The 20,451-nt window shown below is 43.0% G+C and overlaps 1 protein-coding gene across 2 annotated transcripts in view; it reads right to left on the bottom strand.

Annotated features, from left to right (window-relative positions):
* sdccag8 (SHH signaling and ciliogenesis regulator SDCCAG8) overlaps positions 1–20,451 on the bottom strand; it is a 331,517-nt gene that overhangs the window by 257,535 nt on the left and 53,531 nt on the right. For both annotated transcript variants that reach the window (XM_033025849.1, XM_033025848.1), the window contains exon 10: positions 10,923–11,075. In XM_033025849.1, coding sequence (XP_032881740.1) covers positions 10,923–11,075 — 153 coding nt within the window. The remainder of the gene's footprint in view (positions 1–10,922; positions 11,076–20,451) is intronic.

The raw sequence follows: 20,451 nt of genomic DNA, 5'->3' as shown, positions 1-20,451 counted from the left end.
TTTGGGACACATCGCTTCACAGGTATTTGTAATTGCTCAGGTGTGTTTAATTGCCTCCTTAATGCAGGTATAAGAGCGCTCTCAGCTAGTCTTTCCTCCAGTCTTTCCATCACCTTTGGAAACATTTATTGCTGTTTATCAACATGAGGACCAAAGGGACTTGCAGGCCAAGGAAGATCTCCACAGCTGGTGATAGAACAATTCTCTCTATAATAAAGAAAAATCCCCAAACACCTGTCCGAAAGATCAGAAACACTCTTCAGGAGTCAGGTGTGGATTTGTCAATGACCACTGTCCGCAGAAGACTTCATGAACAGAAATACAGAGGCTACACTGCAAGATGCAAACCAGTGATTAGCCCCAAAAATAGGATGCCAGGTTACAGTTTGCCAAGAAGTACTTAAAAGAGCAACCACAGTTCTGGAAAAAGGTCTTGTGGACAGATGAGACAAAGATTAACATATCAGAGTGATGGCAAGAGGAAAGTATGGCGGAGAGAAGGAACTGACCAAGATCTAAAGCATACCACCTCATCTGTGAAACACGGTGGTGGGGGTGTTATGGCCTGGGCATGTATGGCCAGGTAAGGTGCTGGCCCACATCGTCATTGATGATACAACTGCTGATGGTAGTAGCATAATGGATTCTGAAGTGTATAGACATATCCTATCTGCTCAAGTTCAAATAGATACCTCAAACCTCATTGGCCGGCAGTTCATTCTACAGCAAGACAATGATCCCAAAACATACTGCTAAAGCAACAAAGGAGTTTTTCAAAGCTGAAAAATGGTCATTTCTTGAGTGGCAAAGTCAATCGCCCTATCTGAACCCAATTGAGCATGTCTTTTATATGCTGAAGAGAAATCTGAAGGGGACTAGCCCCCAAAACAAGCATCAGCTAAAGATGGCTGCAATACAGGCCTGGCAGAGCATCACCAGAGAAGACACCCAATAACTGGTGATGTCCATGAATCACAGACTTCAAGCAGTCATTGCATACAAAGGATATGCAACAAAATACTAAACATGACTACTTTCATTTACATGACATTGCTGTGTCCCAAACATTATGGTGCCCTGAAATGGGAGGGACAATGCATAAACACTGCTGTCATTTGTACATGGTTGAACCAAAATGTATTAAAATGGCCCTTATTAAAATCTGACAATGTGCATTTTAACCACATGTGATTTTTTTCTATTACAAGTCTCAAATTGTGGAGTACGAAGGCAAATAAATAAATAATCGGTCTTTGTCCCAAACATTATGGAGGGCACTATATTACCTTATTTAACTTCTCTACGTTCTCTTTAAATTATTATGATCTTTTGCGGTTTAGGGTTATTCCTGTAAACTTTTAAAATTATAATTCATTACTAATTAAAAATAATTAATAATTAATAATTGCATCCTCCTTCCAGGTTTATGGAACCAGTCAGAAGATCCAACTCGCAGTCAACACAGAACAGTATAGCACTGGAATGGGCCCTTCAACCCACAATGTTTGTGCAGATCATGATCCTAAGTCTGACTGATCCCATCTGTCTGTACATGATCCATTTCTCACTATTCATGTGACTATCGAATACTATTCCATGTGACTATCGAATAACCTCTTAAATGCCACTTTTATACCTGTTTCCACCTCCACCACCACCCCTGGCAGTGCGTTCCAGCCCCCCCACCTCTTATTGTGCAAAATACTTGCTCCACACATCTCCATTTAACTCTCCCCCTTCCCCTTTAGCCTTGGACATTTCGGCCCTGGGAGAAGGTTCTGACTGATAGACTGGTTCTGCAACCTAATTCGAAAAAGTTTAGAAGGAAAGCAAAGGCCATAAAAGGTACACATTTAAAATCTATATAACGTGTTTAAAATAAAACTTTCTATAAAGATAGTGTACGTTGAATAAAATGAGCCTTTACTTTCTTGTTTTGAAAATTCACAAGGTGACACGGTGCCAGATGCCATGTATAGCTTAAAATAAATTTTGTGAACATAGTATTTAGAAGCAAATTGTCAGGCTTCTCTGAATTATTCATAGATAGTAATAGTTAACATATATGCACCAATTAAATTATCTAAACCCCTCAGATAAATATTATCAATATTTTAGGTGGTAAATGAATACCACTTACTGAAACAAAAAAAAATCATTTAAATCCCATTTAATTTTATAAAAGAAGCTAAGCCGTAGTACAACAAAATCTCAACTGTGAAGTACCAATGCACTTCTAAGTCAGTCACTCTGTCTCTAAACACAATCTATCTGGAGAGTCCAGGCTACTACTCTACTCCTAGTAAATACTACGAGGATATAATTATACAGCAAACATAATCTACCATCATACATCCCTTGGGGAATAAAAAAAAGGAACCAAACTGAATGCAGACTCCTGTTGTGAACTCTCCAGCAACTTGCTTGTACATCAATAGCAATCAAAAGCTGGCAAGCAGCCCTGCAGATAATTAGAGTTAGATTTATGGCATTACAAATGAAACTGAGGAAGTAGGAATCTTGAATGGATTGTCTATGGCATACTGCAAAGCTGGCTAACAAATAACCTTTTGAGTGTTTTCTCATAGGTTTAGAGTGGCATGAGACCCTCATTGATTCAACAATCACCTTGGATCCTCAGTGAGAGCAGGAAGAATCTTCAAAATTGACCTGGGAAGTTAAAGGTGAAGAGGACAATTTGCTTAAATCAAACGGCACAGATGGTTTATATTTTTTGACGTTAAAGTCAATGGAAAATAATGCTCACGAGACGATCAAGATTTAGAATAACAAAAGAAGAAATAATGTAAAGACACAAAATAAAGTTTGAAACCAATGGCAGTGTGACTGATACATTTGTATAATCTTTTTTTTCCTGTGTTAGAATTTCTTGTCATTTTCTGTGAATGCCAGTAAAGGCATGATGTGTTCGAAATATCCTTTCTTCACTATTATAATGGAGACATTAAAGTGTATAATTTATTATTCACACAGTGTAATGTCAAAGCCACGACAGGAACATAATTCTTATTTTTTGAATAATAATTAATATTAATTATTTAATTTGAGGAGATATCTAACTTTACTGTGCCTTGTATTTAATTGTCGACAATTAAATACAAGGCACACCCTGGTTTCTGAGCCTTGCCCAATTATCTATTTTGCAGGACCAACAGAGAATAATAATTCAGGCATGGGACCCTCTTCATGAAGCTGTGAGGAGATGGGCATTCGTGTAAAATGATGGGGACAGCAGGTTACAATAGGAATTGTGAACGGATTTGTTGAATAATAATGCATAACATTAAAATATCTAAATTGTGGGCTGGACATTACTGTTTGGTTGAATGTGCCTCGACCCCAGGGGGAGTAACATTGGCAGTGGCAGGGCACATGCTGCTTGTTTTCTCGCCTGGGCGGCGGTAAAGGGGAGAATGGTGAGTGTAAATCGTGGGTCACACACGGGAACTTAAGTTGATTTGACCATGGTTGACAAGGTCTGATTCTGTGGGGGGGGGGGGGGCTGGATGGTGTCGAGAAGATCGTGGGTTGGATGGTGTCAAAAGAGAATTGGAACCATATCTTTCGGGTGCTGAGCAAACAGGAGATGCCTCCTGGCTGGCGAAAGGCAATCCAGCGCCACCCTGAGAATGAAGGGCTTACTTTTTTAATTTGCTTCCATTGATTCACGTCCAGAAGATCTTTGCTTGTGTTTGACTCCATCACAGCAAGTGGTGCCATGGACACAGTCACGTAATTGCCTGCAAACTAGCTCAGCCAATGTTTGTGGTTTTCATTTTTTGTCCCCTTCCCATTCCGAAAAACAACACCACTCATACAACAGGGTTTACCAGTACTGACAATACACTTACATCAGACTTACTCTGCATTCGCAAGAGGAAAAAGATTATACAAGGAAGTGCAGATGCTGGCATACCAAACAAAGCACACACAAAGCGCTGGAGTAATTCAGCGAGACTGGCATCAGGCTGAAGGGTCTCGATCTGAAATGCCTCCTATCTATATCCTCCAGAACTACTGTCTGGTCGACTGAGTTACTCCAACACTTTGTGTCTGGAGAAAGTTCTTCCCTCAACAGACACAGATTAGCTGAAAGGAGAGGCCAAATCCCCAGCATCATTGGTAACAGCTGGATCCAATTAGCTGATATCGTTGAGGCTTGAACCTTGTCAGGCGACTCCTTATAAAACCCACGCATCCCAGCCAGGGGGAGTTGAAAGAAGGGAGAGGGTGAGAGAAAAAAAAAAAAGGGAAGTTCAGTTCAGTTCTTGATTAGTACAGGTGTCGGAGGTTATGGGGAGAAGGCAGGAGAATGGGGTTAAGGGAGAGAGAGAGATATCAGCCATGATTGAATGGCAGAGTAGACTTGATGGGCTGAATGGCCTAAAATAAAGGAAAGGAAAAGAAGCAAAAGAGAAAGAAGCAGGAAGCTTGCTAGCCGTGTTTCCCATCACAGGTTCAAGGAAGACTGAGCCAGTGGGACAAATCTGGGACCACCAGTGCCACCTTGTGGTCAAGACTAGGCTGCTGGAAAAAATCCTTAGACAGTCAGCATCCCTACTGAGGCCAAAACTACATGATTGGGGCAAGCCTGAGACACCAGTGTGTCTTCCTGTCCATGGATAACAAGGGACTGAGTTGCTGGGACAAGCCTGAGATTGCCAGCGTCACCATACAAGCGACGATGAGGGACAATGGCCCCATGCAGTCCTGGACTTCTTGTAGTTTGTAAATAAAAGGTATCATGTGAACTCGCCCTACTGCGAGTGTGGGTGTGTACAATGCCGAACCCAGCATCGTCCCTGATGCCACACTGGTGGAGAATGCGGGCAAGACTACAGTGGTGACTCGCATAATAGAAACATAGAAAATAGGTGCAGGAGTAGGCCATTTGGCCCTTCGAGCCTGCACCGCCATTCAATATGGTCATGGCTGATCATCCAACTCGGTATCCTGTACCTGCCTTCTTTCCATACCCCCTGATACCTTTAGCTACAAGGGCCACATCTAACTCCCTTAAATATAGCCAATGAACTGGCCTCAACTACCTTCAGTGGCAGAGAATTCCAGAGATTCACCACTCTCTGTGTAAAAATGTTTTTCTCATCTCGGTCCTAAAAGATTTCCCCCTTATCCTTAAACTGTGACCCCTTGTTCTAGACTTCCCCAACATCGGGAACAATCTTCATGCATCTAGCCTGTCCAACCACTTAAGAATTTTGTAAGTTTCTGTAAGATCCCCCCTCAATTCTAGCGAGTACAAGCCGAGTCTATCCAGTCTTTCTTCATATGAAAGTCCTGACATCCCAGGAATCAGTCTGGTGAACCTTCTCTGTATGGCAAGAATGTCTTTCCTCAGATTACGAGACCAAAACTGTATGCAATACTCCTGGTGTGGTCTTACCAAGACCCTGTACAACCTCCCTGCTCCTATACTCAAATCCTTTTGCTATGAATGCTAACATACCGCTTTCTTCACTGCCTGCTGCACCTGCATGCCTACTTTCAATGACTGGTGTACCATGACACCCAGGTCTCGTTGCATCTCCCCTATTCCTATTCGGCCACCATTCAGATAATAATGAAAGAAGATGTTCAGATGGAAGATTGCTACTGTTTCCAAAGTTTTCTTGATGTTGATGGGGCTCTTTTTTCTGGATGTGCTTTTCCATATGTGTGTCCCTTGCTGGGGTATTATTCAGAAAGACTATTGCTCCTCACAGAACAAATCTCCCATCCCTGACATTAATCTTGTAAACTTTTGCTGCAATCCATCTGTCAGAGCACAACCTTCTCTAGGTAGGGGGATCTGGCCGGTATATAATGTTCCAGATGCATACACTTGCAATAAGACTCCTTTACTCTATTGCAAGAAATTTGAGTCCTAAAGACCAACATACTGTAGTACTTGCTTTTCTGATTGTGTGTTGCAAGCCAACATTCAGTGATTCCTATATAAGGATACCAAGGTCCCTCTAAACACCAACACCTTTCAAACTTTCAATTTAAAAACATTCTCTGCCTTTCCACGAAGACAGACGGCCTCATCTTTTTTCACAGACACACATTATATTTTATTCCCCAAGTCTTACCCCATTTACTTAGTCTATCTATGTCACTGAAACTTCTCTATACTCTCCTCACATGTCACACTGCCAGATAACTTTGTATCAACAAACCTGGATATATTAAAATAACCTTTCATCCTGAGTGATCACTAAGAACATCTGGAGCACCACCACCAATTCCTGCAGTGTGTCCTAAATCACAGTTGCCCAACCCAAACATGTATTCTTATTTGTTTTATCTGTTAACTGATCCTCAATCTATATCACAGACTTGTACTCTCCTTCTGTTTCTGTTTCCCATCGATGAAATATAAAAGAATAACTTCTGTTCAATAAACTTTCCCATGACACCTTATTGAAGGCTTTTTGAAAGTCCGAATATACCACATCCACTGATTCTCCCTCATCTATTTGTTTGTTGGAAGGTTGTAACTGAGTTATCAAACATGGTTATCATTCCATAAATCATAAGAATGCAAGAAATTTAAAGCAGAAGTACCATCTGGGTCCTCAAGCCTGCCCCAGCTTTCGATCTGATCACGATATATCTATGCTTGCCTCATCTTATTATATTTTTCCAAATGTTTAAGAAAGAACTGCAGATGCTGGAAAAATCAAAGGTAGACAAAAATGCTGGAGAAACTCAGCGGGTGAAGCAGCATCTACGGAGCGAAGGAATAGGTGATGTTTCGGGTCGAGACCCTTCTTCAGACTGATGTGGGGGTGGAATTTTCTAAATGGCCTGTTATCAATTCCTTAATATTAATTTTAACAATTGCTTTATTATTTATGTTAAGCTAACTGCTCTGCAGTTTCTTTCCAATTCCCGTCTTAAATAGTGATGTTACTTTTGCACCTTCCAAATTTGTGGAAACCACTCAAGAATTCATGGACTTTTGGAAGATGACAATCACTGCAGATTGTCACCACTTTCAAAACTTGGAGTGTTCGTTATATGGACCTTGGGGCTTAAAATCAGCTTTGGGGCAATTATTTTCACTTAATACTTTTCAAAATGAAACATGGTAATTTCTTTCACCCCCTGAATTGTTGTAGAACTGTTGTTGTCCGCAATTTGCAAGAAGGTTTTCTGTCAATCTGTTTAATTTCTCTACTTCCTCATCCTAAATGTAATTTCTCCCATATCAGAATGTAAGACAGATCAACTTTTCCATTTTTTCTGTTTCTACATATCCTTAAATTTAGGATTCATCTGAAGTAATCCTTTTATGTCAATTATTCTCTTTTTTGGTCAATGACCCCCATTATTATAAATTATCTATATTACTAAAAGTCTGATCTTGACCACTTCTTGTTGTTCTGTATATTGATTTTAGAAAAAACGCTGCCACTTACGGCTGTGATTTTTGGCCATTTGTCCCCCTCCGCTGCGCAGGACAAGAGGATTTTCCCATCGATTAAATATAAAAGAGTTATTAGTGTTTAAAAAATGTTGAGATTCTCCCTCCTGAAGACAACGCCCCTTCCGGAGGGACTATAAAACCCGGAGGTGTTGAGTGCCTCAGTCAATCTTTGCAAGATGGGGGAGCGAGAGGGTCACGTCTCTTAGTCTGAGCTGTGAATAACACTAAACACATGTCTACTAAACTGTGAGTGGTTTTACTGATCTGTCAGTGCCCTTAATGTGGTTTGAAAATATAGTTTGGAAATGCTAAAGCTGTGTTGCCTTTGGTTTGGAAATACTAAAGCTGTGTTGCCTTTGGTTTGGAAATGCTAAACCTGTGTTGCCTTTGGTTTGGAATGGTAAAGCTGTGTTAGAAACATAGAAAATAGGTGCAGGAATGGGCCATTTGGCCCTTCGAGCCTGCACCGCCATTCAATATGATCATGGCTGATCATCCAACTCAGTATCCCAACCCTGCCTTCTCTCCATACCCCTTGATCCCTTTAGCCACAAGGGCCACATCTAACTCCCTCTTAAATATAGCCAATGAACTGGCCTCAACTACCTTCTGTGGTAGATAATTCCACAGATTCACCACTCTCTGTGTAAAAAATGATTTTCTCATCTCGGTCCTAAAAGACTTCCCTCTTATCCTTAAACTGTGACCCCTAGTTCTGGACTTCCCCAACATCGGGAATAATCTTCCTGCATCTAGCCTGTCCAACCCCTTAAGAATAAGAGTTTTGTAAGTTTCTATAAGATCCCCCCTCAATCTTCTGAATTCCAGCGTGTACAAGCCGAGTCTATCCAGTCTTTCTTCATATGAAAGTCCTGCCATCCCAGGAATCAGTCTGGTGAACCTTCTCTGCACTCCCTCTATGGCAAGAATGTCTTTCCTCAGATTAGGAAGTGTTGCCTTTGGTTTGGAAATGCTAAAGCTGTGTTGCCTTTGGTTTGGAAATGCTAAAGCTGTGTTGCCTAATTAAAGTTGCCTTGCTCAATTAAAGTTGCCTTGCCTAATTAAAGTTGCCTTGCCTTCTATATAATTAAAAGTCTAATCTTGACCACTTCCTGTTTGTGCTTTATATTGATTTTAGAAAAACGCTACCACGTTCGGCTGTGATTTTTGGCCATCTTACTCAGAGTCCCCCTCGGCTCATCAGGTGCCGCGGATTTTTCCCATCAATTAAAAATAAAAGAGTTATTAATGTTTAAAAAATGTTGAGATCCTCTCTCCTGTCAATCACGCCATGAAGGCCACGCCCCTTCTGGTAAGGGGGGGGGGGGGGAGAAAGGGACTGTAAAACCCAGAAGTGTGGACGTGGCTCAGTCTCTGCAAGATGGAGGAGGGAGAGGTCATGACTCGCTGTCCTGCATGAAGTAGTAAGAAACTGCACTTGAATTTGGTGGCCTTGCACCCTGCTTGAAATGGAATTTCAAGGAATAGACGTGAGTCAACTGCCAGCCCACCAGCCGTGAGTGAGTGAGCTGCCAGCACAACAGGCTTGAGTGACTGAGTCGCCAGCCCAAGAATCCATTCGGCCCACAGTGTCCATACTAGCCCTCTGGAAACCAGTCCCTTCAGCCCACAACACCCCTACTAGCTCTCCAGAAAGGCCCCCCCCCCCCCACTGGCCACCAATATTGGAATTGGTGGAGAGGTGGAATATTGCGTTGGGGGACCAGCCCTCCCGTGTGATGCTGGGACCCAGCGGGTCCCACTTAGTCTGGTTCTAAATATAAATATTCTAAAACTACTTTCCTCAATTTTTCTTAATTCGCTTCAGCAATATAATTTGGTGAAACCCCATGAACGCAATTAATGGGAGTAAGTATTCTAATGTTCTTACAATATTGTAAGAACATTAGTTATTACAGATTATGACAGATTATACAGTCTTCTTCAGATTATGACAGGGTTCCGTTTCTGAGAACAGTTTGTAACCCGACAAGTTGCAAGTCAGACATGCCTGTGTTCAGCAATATATTTAAGTAAAAACAAGGGCATGGTTCAAAGTATTTGATTCAACCATTCAGATTTCTCTGCAAGATACAATGATACTGCTGTAAACCGAATTTCCACACAGCAGAAGATGCCCACTGCCCCTCAGCAACGGGCAAATCCATTTCACTGATCTCCCAAATGCTCGATCCTATGTATGGGATGTACATAAATTAGGCTTTCGTTACCTGGGAAGGGCTTGTACCCTTAATCCCCAACAGAAGCAGGGCGAATGGTTGGATTGGTGAGTATGGATGGAAAACAGTAGCTGTTAATACTGCTCTAAGGGTGGGAAATTATAAGTGGATGGAGGCAAAGGTTGATAGCAAAGTGCAGCATTTTTCACAATTCAACACTGAGAGTAGTCTTGCCAATTACATACCGAGATGGTACTAAAAATATTGTATTAATGGAACTTTACACATTCAAATGCCACTGAAATAACCTAACTCCAACTGACTCTGACAGTTCAGGGCTTAGCAATGTCAGTCAAACCTATAAGCTCCAGAACAACAAAAGAAAAATGCTCCACCAAATTTGATAATTTGTAAAGTATTTATAAAATGTTATAAATAAATAAGTTTTATAAATACATTTTAAAAAGGAATTAATATATTTATAAACATAGTATGCATTTTCATTATTCTGCTTCAAATCTGTGAGAGTTTACTGCAACAAAATTAATGTTTATTTCTTGCAGGGTCCGTACACTTGGAACAGCTATAAATTCAAGGACCTTTCAAGGTCCAAAAATCCAATTTTCAAGGACCAAAATCCAGCAAACATTGATGGTTTATCGGAGACTTGTATATAAATTGCTTGGTTTTGGATGATTTGATTCTGTACCAAATAAAAGTAAGTAAGAAGGTTGGCTGGTCACCATCTCAGATTTGATTGAAAATCATGTTTTGCACACCTCTGGTACAAAGAACACAGCAGAAAAATCAACTTTCAACTCAAAGTTCCTTCGAAGTAATGAACCATTGATATAACTTGAATTATTGCCAAATGCCCATTGGAATTTGGAGTTGAGACTTTGTTTTGTGTTGTGTTACTTATGTGCTCTGATGTACACACTGATTTTCAGGGAAATCTGAGAAGGTGATCAGTCAGTCCCACACATACCCACGCTCCCACACACACTCCCACACATACCCACTCCTACACACTCAAGGCTTTGAAAAACAGAGCTTCAAATTCCAGGACTTTCAAGGACCGTACGAGCCCTGTTCTTGATACAACACAACTTTAGTTGGTGATAATATAAAATGGTGCCAATAAAATTGCTATGATGAAGTAAATTCCCATCAGCCATCACCCCCACCTACTGGACATAATGGAAACAGCACCATGCAATGCTTCAAAGTGATGATTGATTTGTGAAATTTATTTATATATATAAAGTGGTAATATTTGCCTTTCGTACCTTTGATGTCAGCTCGTCCCTCTCTTTCCTCATTTCTTCCTGTACAATTTTCTTGGCATTTGCAATTTTTTCTTGCTGACAAGCTAGTTCCCTTTCTAGCCCCTCTTTCTGGCGCAACAACTCACTCTTCAGCTGCTCACAGTGGACCACAACCTAAAGAAAAGGAAAAGCAAGCTATGGTTTGAAGTTATATCTACAGAACATGACAGGCTAATACATTATTGCATGGTAGCGGTTTGGAAATGGAGCAAGATTGCAAATTCATGTGAGGTCCAATCTGTAAAATGGTCTTGAGTTCCCAAAACACTGAACAGTTAAGTTTATTTAAAAACGTATTACACTGTCACAATGTAAAAAAATACACGTTTGTCAAATGAAGCCAGGTAGGTTGGCAAAAAATTGTACTCCCTGCAGTCCATGGAAACTGCACATACCATAAAAGAACATTCTGTCTAGAAAAAGAGACATTTTATTTGCAACGTATAACATTGTTTGTCAACAAAAGGGACATACGAAAAATTGTATTAAAAAGGTTCCTTTTTCACCTGCCATATTCTGTGTGCAGATTAATATTGCCAAGGTGAATTTTGAAATACTAATGTTTTGGGAAACGGAAAAATTGTTAAGTGTTGCAATTGAAAGAGTGCATAACCTGATACCGCTGTATTCTAAAAGCAAATCAAAATTGAACAATTCTTAGCTAAAAGCAAAGTGCTGTGAAATCAGTGACAAAATATGATTATAGAATTTAAATGTTGAATCAACTGTCCATTTTCCACTAGAGACAGCCTGGCCCACTGAGGTCCTCTAGCTGCTTTGCTTTTCTTTTGTTACAGATCTGCAATCTCATGTTCCTCTATAGAATTAGTGTAGCATAAAGCAGGCCATTTGGTTCATCAATCTTATTCTACTCTTTTTCTTCAGAAGACCTGGTCGATTGTCATTCTTCTAAACCTCTTTTTGTGCAATTAACTAGGTTATGCAATTAACTAGGTTGTGCAATAGGTTATTGAAAAAATAATAATACTAAATAATCTGAGGGGAAAAAGCTGCCAACAAAATATTTGATGACTATAACACTGAAAGGACAGATAGAGTCATAGAGAGATACAATGTGAAACTGGCCCTTTGACCCAAGTTGCCCACACCGGCCAACATGTCCCAGCTACACTAGTTCCACCTGCCTGCGCTTGGTCCATATCCCTCCAAACCTGTCCTATCCATCTACCTGTCTAACTGTTTCTTAAACGTTGGGATAGTCCCAGCCTCAACAACCTCCTCTGGCAGCTGTTACATACACCTACCACCCTTTGTGTGAAAAAGTTACCCCTCAGATTCCTATTAAATCTTTTCCCCTTCATCTGAACCTATGTCCTCTGGTCCTCGATTCCCCCACTCTGGGCAAGAGATTATGTGCATGAGATTCGTGGGTGATGAGAAAAAATAAACAATTGGAACTTTCAGCTTTGTTTTCAAATAGAGAAGTGTGGTTGGAAGCAACAATATGAACACTGTCTCCATATTTTTTGAAAATCAATTGCATATTGAATACCTCGAATACCCTACTCTGGGCAAGAGACTCTGCATCTGTCGATCTATTCCTCTCATGATTTTATACACCTCTACAAGATCACCCCTCATCCTCCTGCTCTCCAAGGATTAGAGACCCAGCCTACTCAGCCTCTCCCTATAGCTCACATCCACTAGTCCTAGCAACATCCTCGCAAATCTTTTCTGAACCATTTCAAGCTTGACAATATCTTTCCCATAACATGGTGCCCAGAACTGAACACAATATTCTAAATGCGGTCTCACCCACATCTTATAGAACTGCAACATGACCTCCCAACTTCTAGATTCTAGATGCTAAACCTTCACATTGAAATGTTTGTGTCTTTGTTACAGGTTTTGGTTTTGTTCTTCATTTTTGAGGTGGTTTTGATGGGTGATTTTAGACGGCAATTATGAATCAATCACACTTTGTGTTTGACATAAGAAACAGAAAGATTGTCTCCCTTGTCAGTGAGTCAGTTGGGTCATTTTTTAAGATCAACCACCTTTACTCTTGCTAACTTATTACTTATTTACTTAATTAACCAAATTTAAATTATTTTCACCCGTGGTGGAAACTACACTAATATCTTTGAACCTCTTAACCAGATGCCAGATGTGCGGGGGGGGGGGGAAGCGGGTGGGAGCGGGCGTCAACTAAAGGACTGCAAGTTCGGCGGGGGGGAGGGGGTGACATCACTCGCAGCGCGAGCAAGACCAAAGATCTTAGGGCAGAGCAAGGCGCTGCAGACCCATTGTGACATCATCAGCGAAAGCCGGTGTGGGGCGGCCTGTGGCATCACACACACTAACCACCACACACACACACACAGTAACCACCACACACACACACTAAACACCCCCCTTGATATTATTTTAATATTATTAATTCGCTCCTTTTGCCCCATCCCCGCCCTATCCACACGCATAGCCTCCATCTCGCAGGCTCGTCTAGAGAGGGAGAGAGAGGGGGTAGAGAGAGAGAGGGGGCAGAGACTGAGAGAGAGGGGCGGAGACAGAGAGGGGCAGTGAGAGAGAGAGAGTCGGAGAGAAAGAGAGGGGCAGAGAGAGAGTGGGGCAGAGAGAGAGAGAGGGGCAGAGAGGGTGTAGGGGGGGAGAGAGAGGGGGGGAGAGAGAGAAGAGAGGCCGGGGGAGGAGAGGAAGGTAGGGGGAGAGGAGAAGGGGGGAGAGGAGGGGGGGAGAAGAGGAGGGGTGAGAGGAGGGGGGTAGAGGAGGGGGGCAAGATAAGTGAGCCAGAACCTTCAGCTGCCATACATGCCCAGGCCATAACCCCCCCACTACTGTGTTTCACAGATGAAGTGGTGTGCCCTGGATCTTGGGCAGTTCCTTCTCTCCTCCATACTTTGCTCTTGCCATCACTCTGATTGATATGTTAATTTTCGTCTCATCTGTCCACAAGATCTTTTTCAAGAACTGTTATTGCTCTTTTAATTACTTCTTGGCAAACTGTAACCTGGCCATCCTATTTTTGCAGCTAACCAGTGGTTTGCATCTTGCAGTGTAGCCTCTGTATTCCGTTCATGAAGTCTTCTGCGCACAGTGGTAATTGACAAATCCACACCTGACTCCTGAAGAATGTTTCTGATCTGTTGGACAGGTGTTTGGGGATTTTTCTTTATTATAGAGAGAATTCTTCTGTCATCGACTGTGGAGGCCTTCCTTGGCCTGCCAGTCCCTTTGTGATTAGTAAGCTCCCCAGCGCACTCTTTCTTCTTAATGATGTTCCAAACAGTTGATTTTTGTAAGCCTAAGGTTTGGCTGATATCTCTAACAGTTTTATTCTTGTTTCTCATAATTACTTCTTTGACTTTCATTGGCATAACTTTGGTCCTCATGTTGATAAACAGCAATAAAAGTTTCCAAAGGTGATGGAAAGACTGGAGGAAAGACTAGGTGCTGAGAGCTCTCTTATACCTGCACTAAAGAGGCATTTAAACACACCTGAGCAATTTCAAAAAACTGTGAAGCCATATGTCCCAAACATCGCCAATGTTGGAGCTCCGCCCAGCGGGGCCTGTAGACTTCGAGAGCCGCAGTCTCCAGTAAGAAGCGGTCGATTCGGAAACTCCAAGCCACAGAGTGTGTTTCAATCCGTTCCGATGCCGGAGTTTCGATCATCCCGGCGAGAGGACCGTCCGTTGCAGCAACTGCGGAGGGTTCATGGCCCCGACCACGGGTGAACAAAGAGAAAGATGACTGAACTTTATTGCCTTCCATCACAGTGAGAAACGTTGATTCCACTTTGGTGGATGTTTATGTTAAACTCTATTGTGTATTGTGTTCTTTTTATTCGTATAGCTGTGTGGTAACTCAAATTGCACCAATTGGTGCATGTGACAATAAATGTGAACTTGAACTTGATGTCCCAGGTACACGAGTTCCACCTGCCTGCATTTGGTCCAGATCTCTGCAAACCTGTCCTATCCATGTACCTGTCTAACTGTTTCTTAAATGTTAGGATAATCCCAGCCACAACTACCTCCTCTGGCAGCTTGTTCCATACACCCACCAACCTTTGTGTGAAAAAGTTACCCCACAGATTCTTGTGAAGGGGATTCACCTACTCTGGGAACGAGACTCTGTGCATGTAGCCGATCTATTCCTCGCATGATTTTATACACCTCAATAAGACCGCAATGGCTGTCTCGCCAACAGTCTGTCTGTCCCTTCCTTCTTTTGTTGTTTGTTTGTATGTGTTAAATGTATGTTTTTAGTGTTCTTTAGCTTGTCTTATGTGGGGGGTGGTTGAGGGAAACTTTTTCTAAACTCTTACCTCGATGGAGATGCGACTTTTTTCCGTATCGTATCTCCGTCCGCACTGCAGCCTAACATCGAGTAGCTGGCGGCTTTTGCTGGAGACCGACTTTGAGCGCTCCACCGCGGGTGTCTGTGGGCCTAACATCACGGAGTCTGCGATCCCTTTGCCAGGGATCGACCTCTGAGCTCTACCGCGGAAGCCTGCGGATTTTAACATCGTGGTGCTCGTGGTCCCTGGTTAGAGACCGACTTCGGGAATTCCAAGCCGCAGGAGCTTCGACCGCCACAACGCGGGAGCTTCGATCGCCCTGACCGCGGGAGAATAAAGCGGAAGAAATTTGGACTTTATTGCCTTCCATCACAGTGAGGCACGTGGGGAATCCGCTGTGGTGGATGATTATGTTAACTTTTAGTAGTTGTGTGTTTTATATAATAACCATATAACAATTACAGCACGGAAACAGGCCATCTCGACCATTCTAGTCCGTGCCGAACACGTATTCTCCCCTAGTCCCATATACCTGCGCTCAGACCATAACCCTCCATTCCTTTCCCGTACATATAACTATCCAATTTATTTTTAAATTATAAAAACGAACCTGCCTCCACCATCTTCACTGGAAGCTCATTCCACACAGCCACCACTCTCTGAGTAAAGAAGTTACCCCTCATGTTACCCCTAAACTTCTGTCCCTTAATTTTCAAGTCATGTCCCCTTGTTTGAATCTTCCCTATTCTCAGTGGGAAAAGCTTATCCACGTCAACTCTGTCTATCCCTCTCATCATTTTTAAAGACCTCTATCAAGTCCCCCCTTAACCTTCTGCGCTCCAAAGAATAAAGCCCTAACTTGTTCAACCTTTCTCTGTAACTTAGTTGCTGAAACCCAGGCAACATTCTAGTAAATCTCCTCTGTACTGTCTCTATTTTGTTGACATCCTTCCTATAATTAGGCGACCAAAATTGTACACCATACTCCAGAATTGGCCTCACCAATGCCTTGTACAATTTTAACATTACATCCCAACTTCTATACTCAATGCTCTGATTTATAAAGGCCAGCACACCAAAAGCTTTCTTTACCACCCTATCTACATGAGATTCCACTTTCAGGGAACTGTGCACAGTTATTCCAAGATCCCTCTGTTCACCTGCATTCTTCAATTCCCTACCATTTATCATGTACGTCCTATTTTGATTTGTCCTGCCAAGATGTAGCACCTCACACTTATCAGCATTAAACTCCATCTGCCATCTTTCAGCCCACTCTTCCAACTGGCATAAATTTCTCTGTAGACTTTGAAAATCTACTTCATTATCCACAACCCCACCTATCTTAGTATCATCTGCATACTTACTAATCCAATTTACCACACCATCATCCAGATCATTGATGTACATGACAAACAACAACAGAGAGGCCCGGGGAGCCGTTGGTGCGAGGAGGAGTTACCTGGAGCTATGAGTATAAAAACAACGCGGGGCTTGCTTCTACAGAGGCCCGGGGAGCCGTTGGTGCGAGGAGGAGTTACCTGGAGCTGTGAGTATAAAAACAGCGCGGGGCTTGCTTCTACAGAGGCCCGGGAAGCCGTTGGTGCGAGGAGGAGTTACCTGGAGCTGTGAGTAAAAAAACAGTGCGGGGCTTGCTTCTACAGAGGCCCGGGGAGCCGTTGGTGCGAGGAGGAGTTACCTGGAGCTGTGAGTATAAAAACAGCGCGGGGCTTGCTTCTACAGAGGCCCGGGGAGCCGTTGGTGCGAGGAGGACCTACCTGGAGCTGTGAGTATAAAAACAGTGCGGGGCTTGCTTCTACAGAAGCCCGGGGAGCCGTTGGTGCGAGGAGGAGTTACCTGGAGCTGTGAGTATAAAAACAGCGCGGGGCTTGCTTCTACAGAGGCCCGGGGAGCCGGTGGTGCGAGGAGGAGTTACCTGGAGCTGTGAGTATAAAAACAGCGCGGGGCTTGCTTCTACAGAAGCCCGGGGAGCCGTTGGTGCGAGGAGGAGTTACCTGGAGCTGTGAGTTACCCAAATCTGCAACGTTCCATCTCACTTCCAGAGAAGGATTCTGGTGGAAGCCTCTGATTGGTGGAAGAGGACCAGAGGAAGCAGCTGATTGGCTTGTATCCCGGGTAAGGCTTTATTGTATTCGGATAAGGGGGAGAATGAGGGCCAGGGCAGTTTACTGTTCTGGATGTCAGATGTGGGAGGTCATGGAGTCTGAGTGCTCTCCAGACGTCCAAATCTGCGCCAGGTGCGTCGAGATGGGGCTCCTAAGGGACCGTGTTAGGAACCTGGAGCAGCAACTCGATGACCTCTGTCTGCTCAGGGAGAGCGAGGAGGTCATAGAAAGGAGTTACAGGGATGTGGTCACTCCAAGACCACGGGAGACAGAAAACTGGGTCACAGTTAGGAAGGGCAATGGGCAGAGGCAGGGACTGGTGAGTGCCCCGGTGGCTGTACACCTTGAAAATAAGTACTCATGTTTGAGTAAGGGTGGGGGAGACAGCCTACCTGGGGGCAGCGACAGCGGCCGGGCCTCTGGCACAAAGACCGGTCCTGTTGCTCAGAAGTGTAAGGAAAAGAAGAGGAGGGCAATTGTAATAGAGAACTCTATTGTCAGGGGGTCGGATAGGCGATTCTGTGGACGTAGACAGGAGACCCGGCTGGTAGTTTGCCTCCCTGGTGCCAGGGTCAGGGATGTGTCTGAACGTGTCCAAGAAATCCTGAAATGGGAGGGAGAGGAGCCTGAGGTTGTGGTGCATATAGGTACCAACGACATAGGTAAAAAAAGAGAAGAGGTCCTGAAAGAAGAATTTAGGGAGTTAGGTAGAGAGTTAAGGAGAAGGACTGGAAAGGTAACAATTTCAGGATTACTGCCTGTGCCACGCGACAGTGAGAGTAGGAATGGAGCGAGGTGGAGAATAAATGCGTGGATGAGGGACTGGTGCAGTGGGTATGGATTCAATTTCTGGATCATTGGGAGCTCTTTTGGGGAAGGTGCGACCTGTACAGAAAGGACGGGTTGCACTTGAACTCGAGGGGGACCAATATCCTGGCGGGGAGATTTGCAAAGGCTACTGGGGAGACTTTAAACTAGTATGGTTGGGGGGAGAGACTCGAATTGGGAAAGCTAGCAGTCAGTGTGTAAGGCAGGAGGCAGAGAATGGTAGCACTCTGACCCAAAATGTAGGGGAGAGAGAAGAAAAAGAAAATAAACAGAGAATAAGAGATGGTGGGTTTCTTAAATGTGTGTATTTTAATGCTAGGAGCATTGTAAGAAAGGTGGATGAACTTAGAGCCTGGATTGACACCTGGAAGTATGATGTTGTGGCGATCAGTGAAACATGGTTGCAGGAGGGCTGTGATTGGAAACTAAATATTCCAGGATTTTGTTGCTTCAGGTGTGATAGAATTGGAGGGGCAAGAGGTGGAGGTGTTGCATTGCTTATCAGGGAAGATATTACAGCAGTGCTTTGGCAGGATAGATTAGAGGGCTCGTCTAGGGAGACTATTTGGGTGGAACTGAGAAATGGGAAAGGGGTAGCAACACTTATAGGGGTGTATTATAGACCGCCAAATGGGGAGCGAGAATTGGAAGAGCAAATATGTAAGGAGATTGCAGATATTAGTAGTAAGCACAAGGTAGTGATTGTGGGAGATTTCAATTTTCCACACATAGACTGGGAAACACATTCTGTAAATGGGCTGGATGGGTTGGAGTTTGTAAAATGTGTGCAGGATAGTTTTTTGCAGCAATACATAGAAGTACCTACTAGAGAAGGGGCGGTGCTGGACCTCCTGTTAGGGAATGAGACGGGTCAGGTGGCAGAGGTATGCGTTGGGGAACAGTTCGGGACCAGTGATCACAATACCATTAGTTTCAATATAATTATGGAGAGGGTCAGAACTGGACCTAGGGTTGAGATTTTTGATTGGAGAAAGGCTAACTTTGAGGAGATGCGAAAGGATTTAAAAGGAGTAAATTGGGACAGTTTGTTTTATGGGAAAGATGTGGAAGAGAAATGGAGGACATTTAAAGGTGAAATTTTAAGAGTACAGAAACTTTATGTCCCTGTTCGGTTGAAAGGAAATAGTAGAAATTGGAAAGAGCCATGGTTTTCAAGGGAAATTGGACACTTGGTTCGGAAAAAGAGAGAGATCTACAATAATTATTGGCAGCATGGAGTAAATGAGGTGCTTGAGGAGTATAAAGAATGTAAAAAGAATCTTAAGAAAGAAATTAGAAAAGCTAAAAGAAGATATGAGGTTGCTTTGGCAAGTAAGGTGAAAGTAAATCCAAAGGGTTTCTACAGCTATATTAATAGCAAAAGGATAACGAGGGATAAAGTTGGTCCATTAGAGGGTCAGAGTGGACAGCTATCGGGAATAGTGCCGGAGGATTGGCGTACTGCGCATGTTGTTCCATTGTTTAAAAAGGGGTCTAAGAGTAAACCTAGCAATTATAGACCTGTTAGTTTGACGTCAGTGGTGGGCAATTTAATGGAAAGGATACTTAGAGATAATATATATAAGCATCTGGATAAACAGGGTCTGATTAGGAACAGTCAACATGGATTTGTGCCTGGAAAGTCATGTTTGACTAATCTTCTTGAATTTTTTGAAGAGGTTACTCGGGAAATTGATGAGGGTAAAGCAGTGGATGTTGTATATATGGACTTCAGTAAGGCCTTTGACAAGGTTCCTCACGGAAGGTTGGTTAAGAAGGTTCAATTGTTGGGTATTAATGGTGGAGTAGCAAGATGGATTTAACAGTGGCTGAATGGGAGATGCCAGAGAGTAATGGTGGATGGTTCTTTGTCAGGTTGGAGGCCAGTGACTAGTGGGGTGCCACATGGATCTGTGTTGGGTCCACTGTTGTTTGTCATGTACATCAATGATCTGGATGATGGTGTGGTAAATTGGATTAGTAAGTATGCAGATGATACTAAGATAGGTGGGGTTGTGGATAATGAAGTAGATTTTCAAAGTCTACAGAGAGATTTATGCCAGTTGGAAGAGTGGGCTGAAAGATGGCAGATGGAGTTTAATGCTGATATGTGTGAGGTGCTACATCTTGGCAGGACAAATTAAAATAGGACGTACATGGTAAATGGTAGGGAATTGAAGAATGCAGGTGAACAGAGGGATCTGGGAATAACTGTGCACAGTTCCCTGAAAGTGGAACCTCATGTAGATAGGGTGGT

The sequence above is a fragment of the Amblyraja radiata genome, chromosome 8 (assembly GCF_010909765.2).
Source record: "Amblyraja radiata isolate CabotCenter1 chromosome 8, sAmbRad1.1.pri, whole genome shotgun sequence".
In the NCBI taxonomy this organism is placed as follows: Eukaryota; Metazoa; Chordata; class Chondrichthyes; order Rajiformes; family Rajidae; genus Amblyraja; species Amblyraja radiata.
The sequence above is the reverse complement of the archived record's forward strand: the minus strand, read 5'-3'. Positions and strand labels throughout refer to the sequence as shown.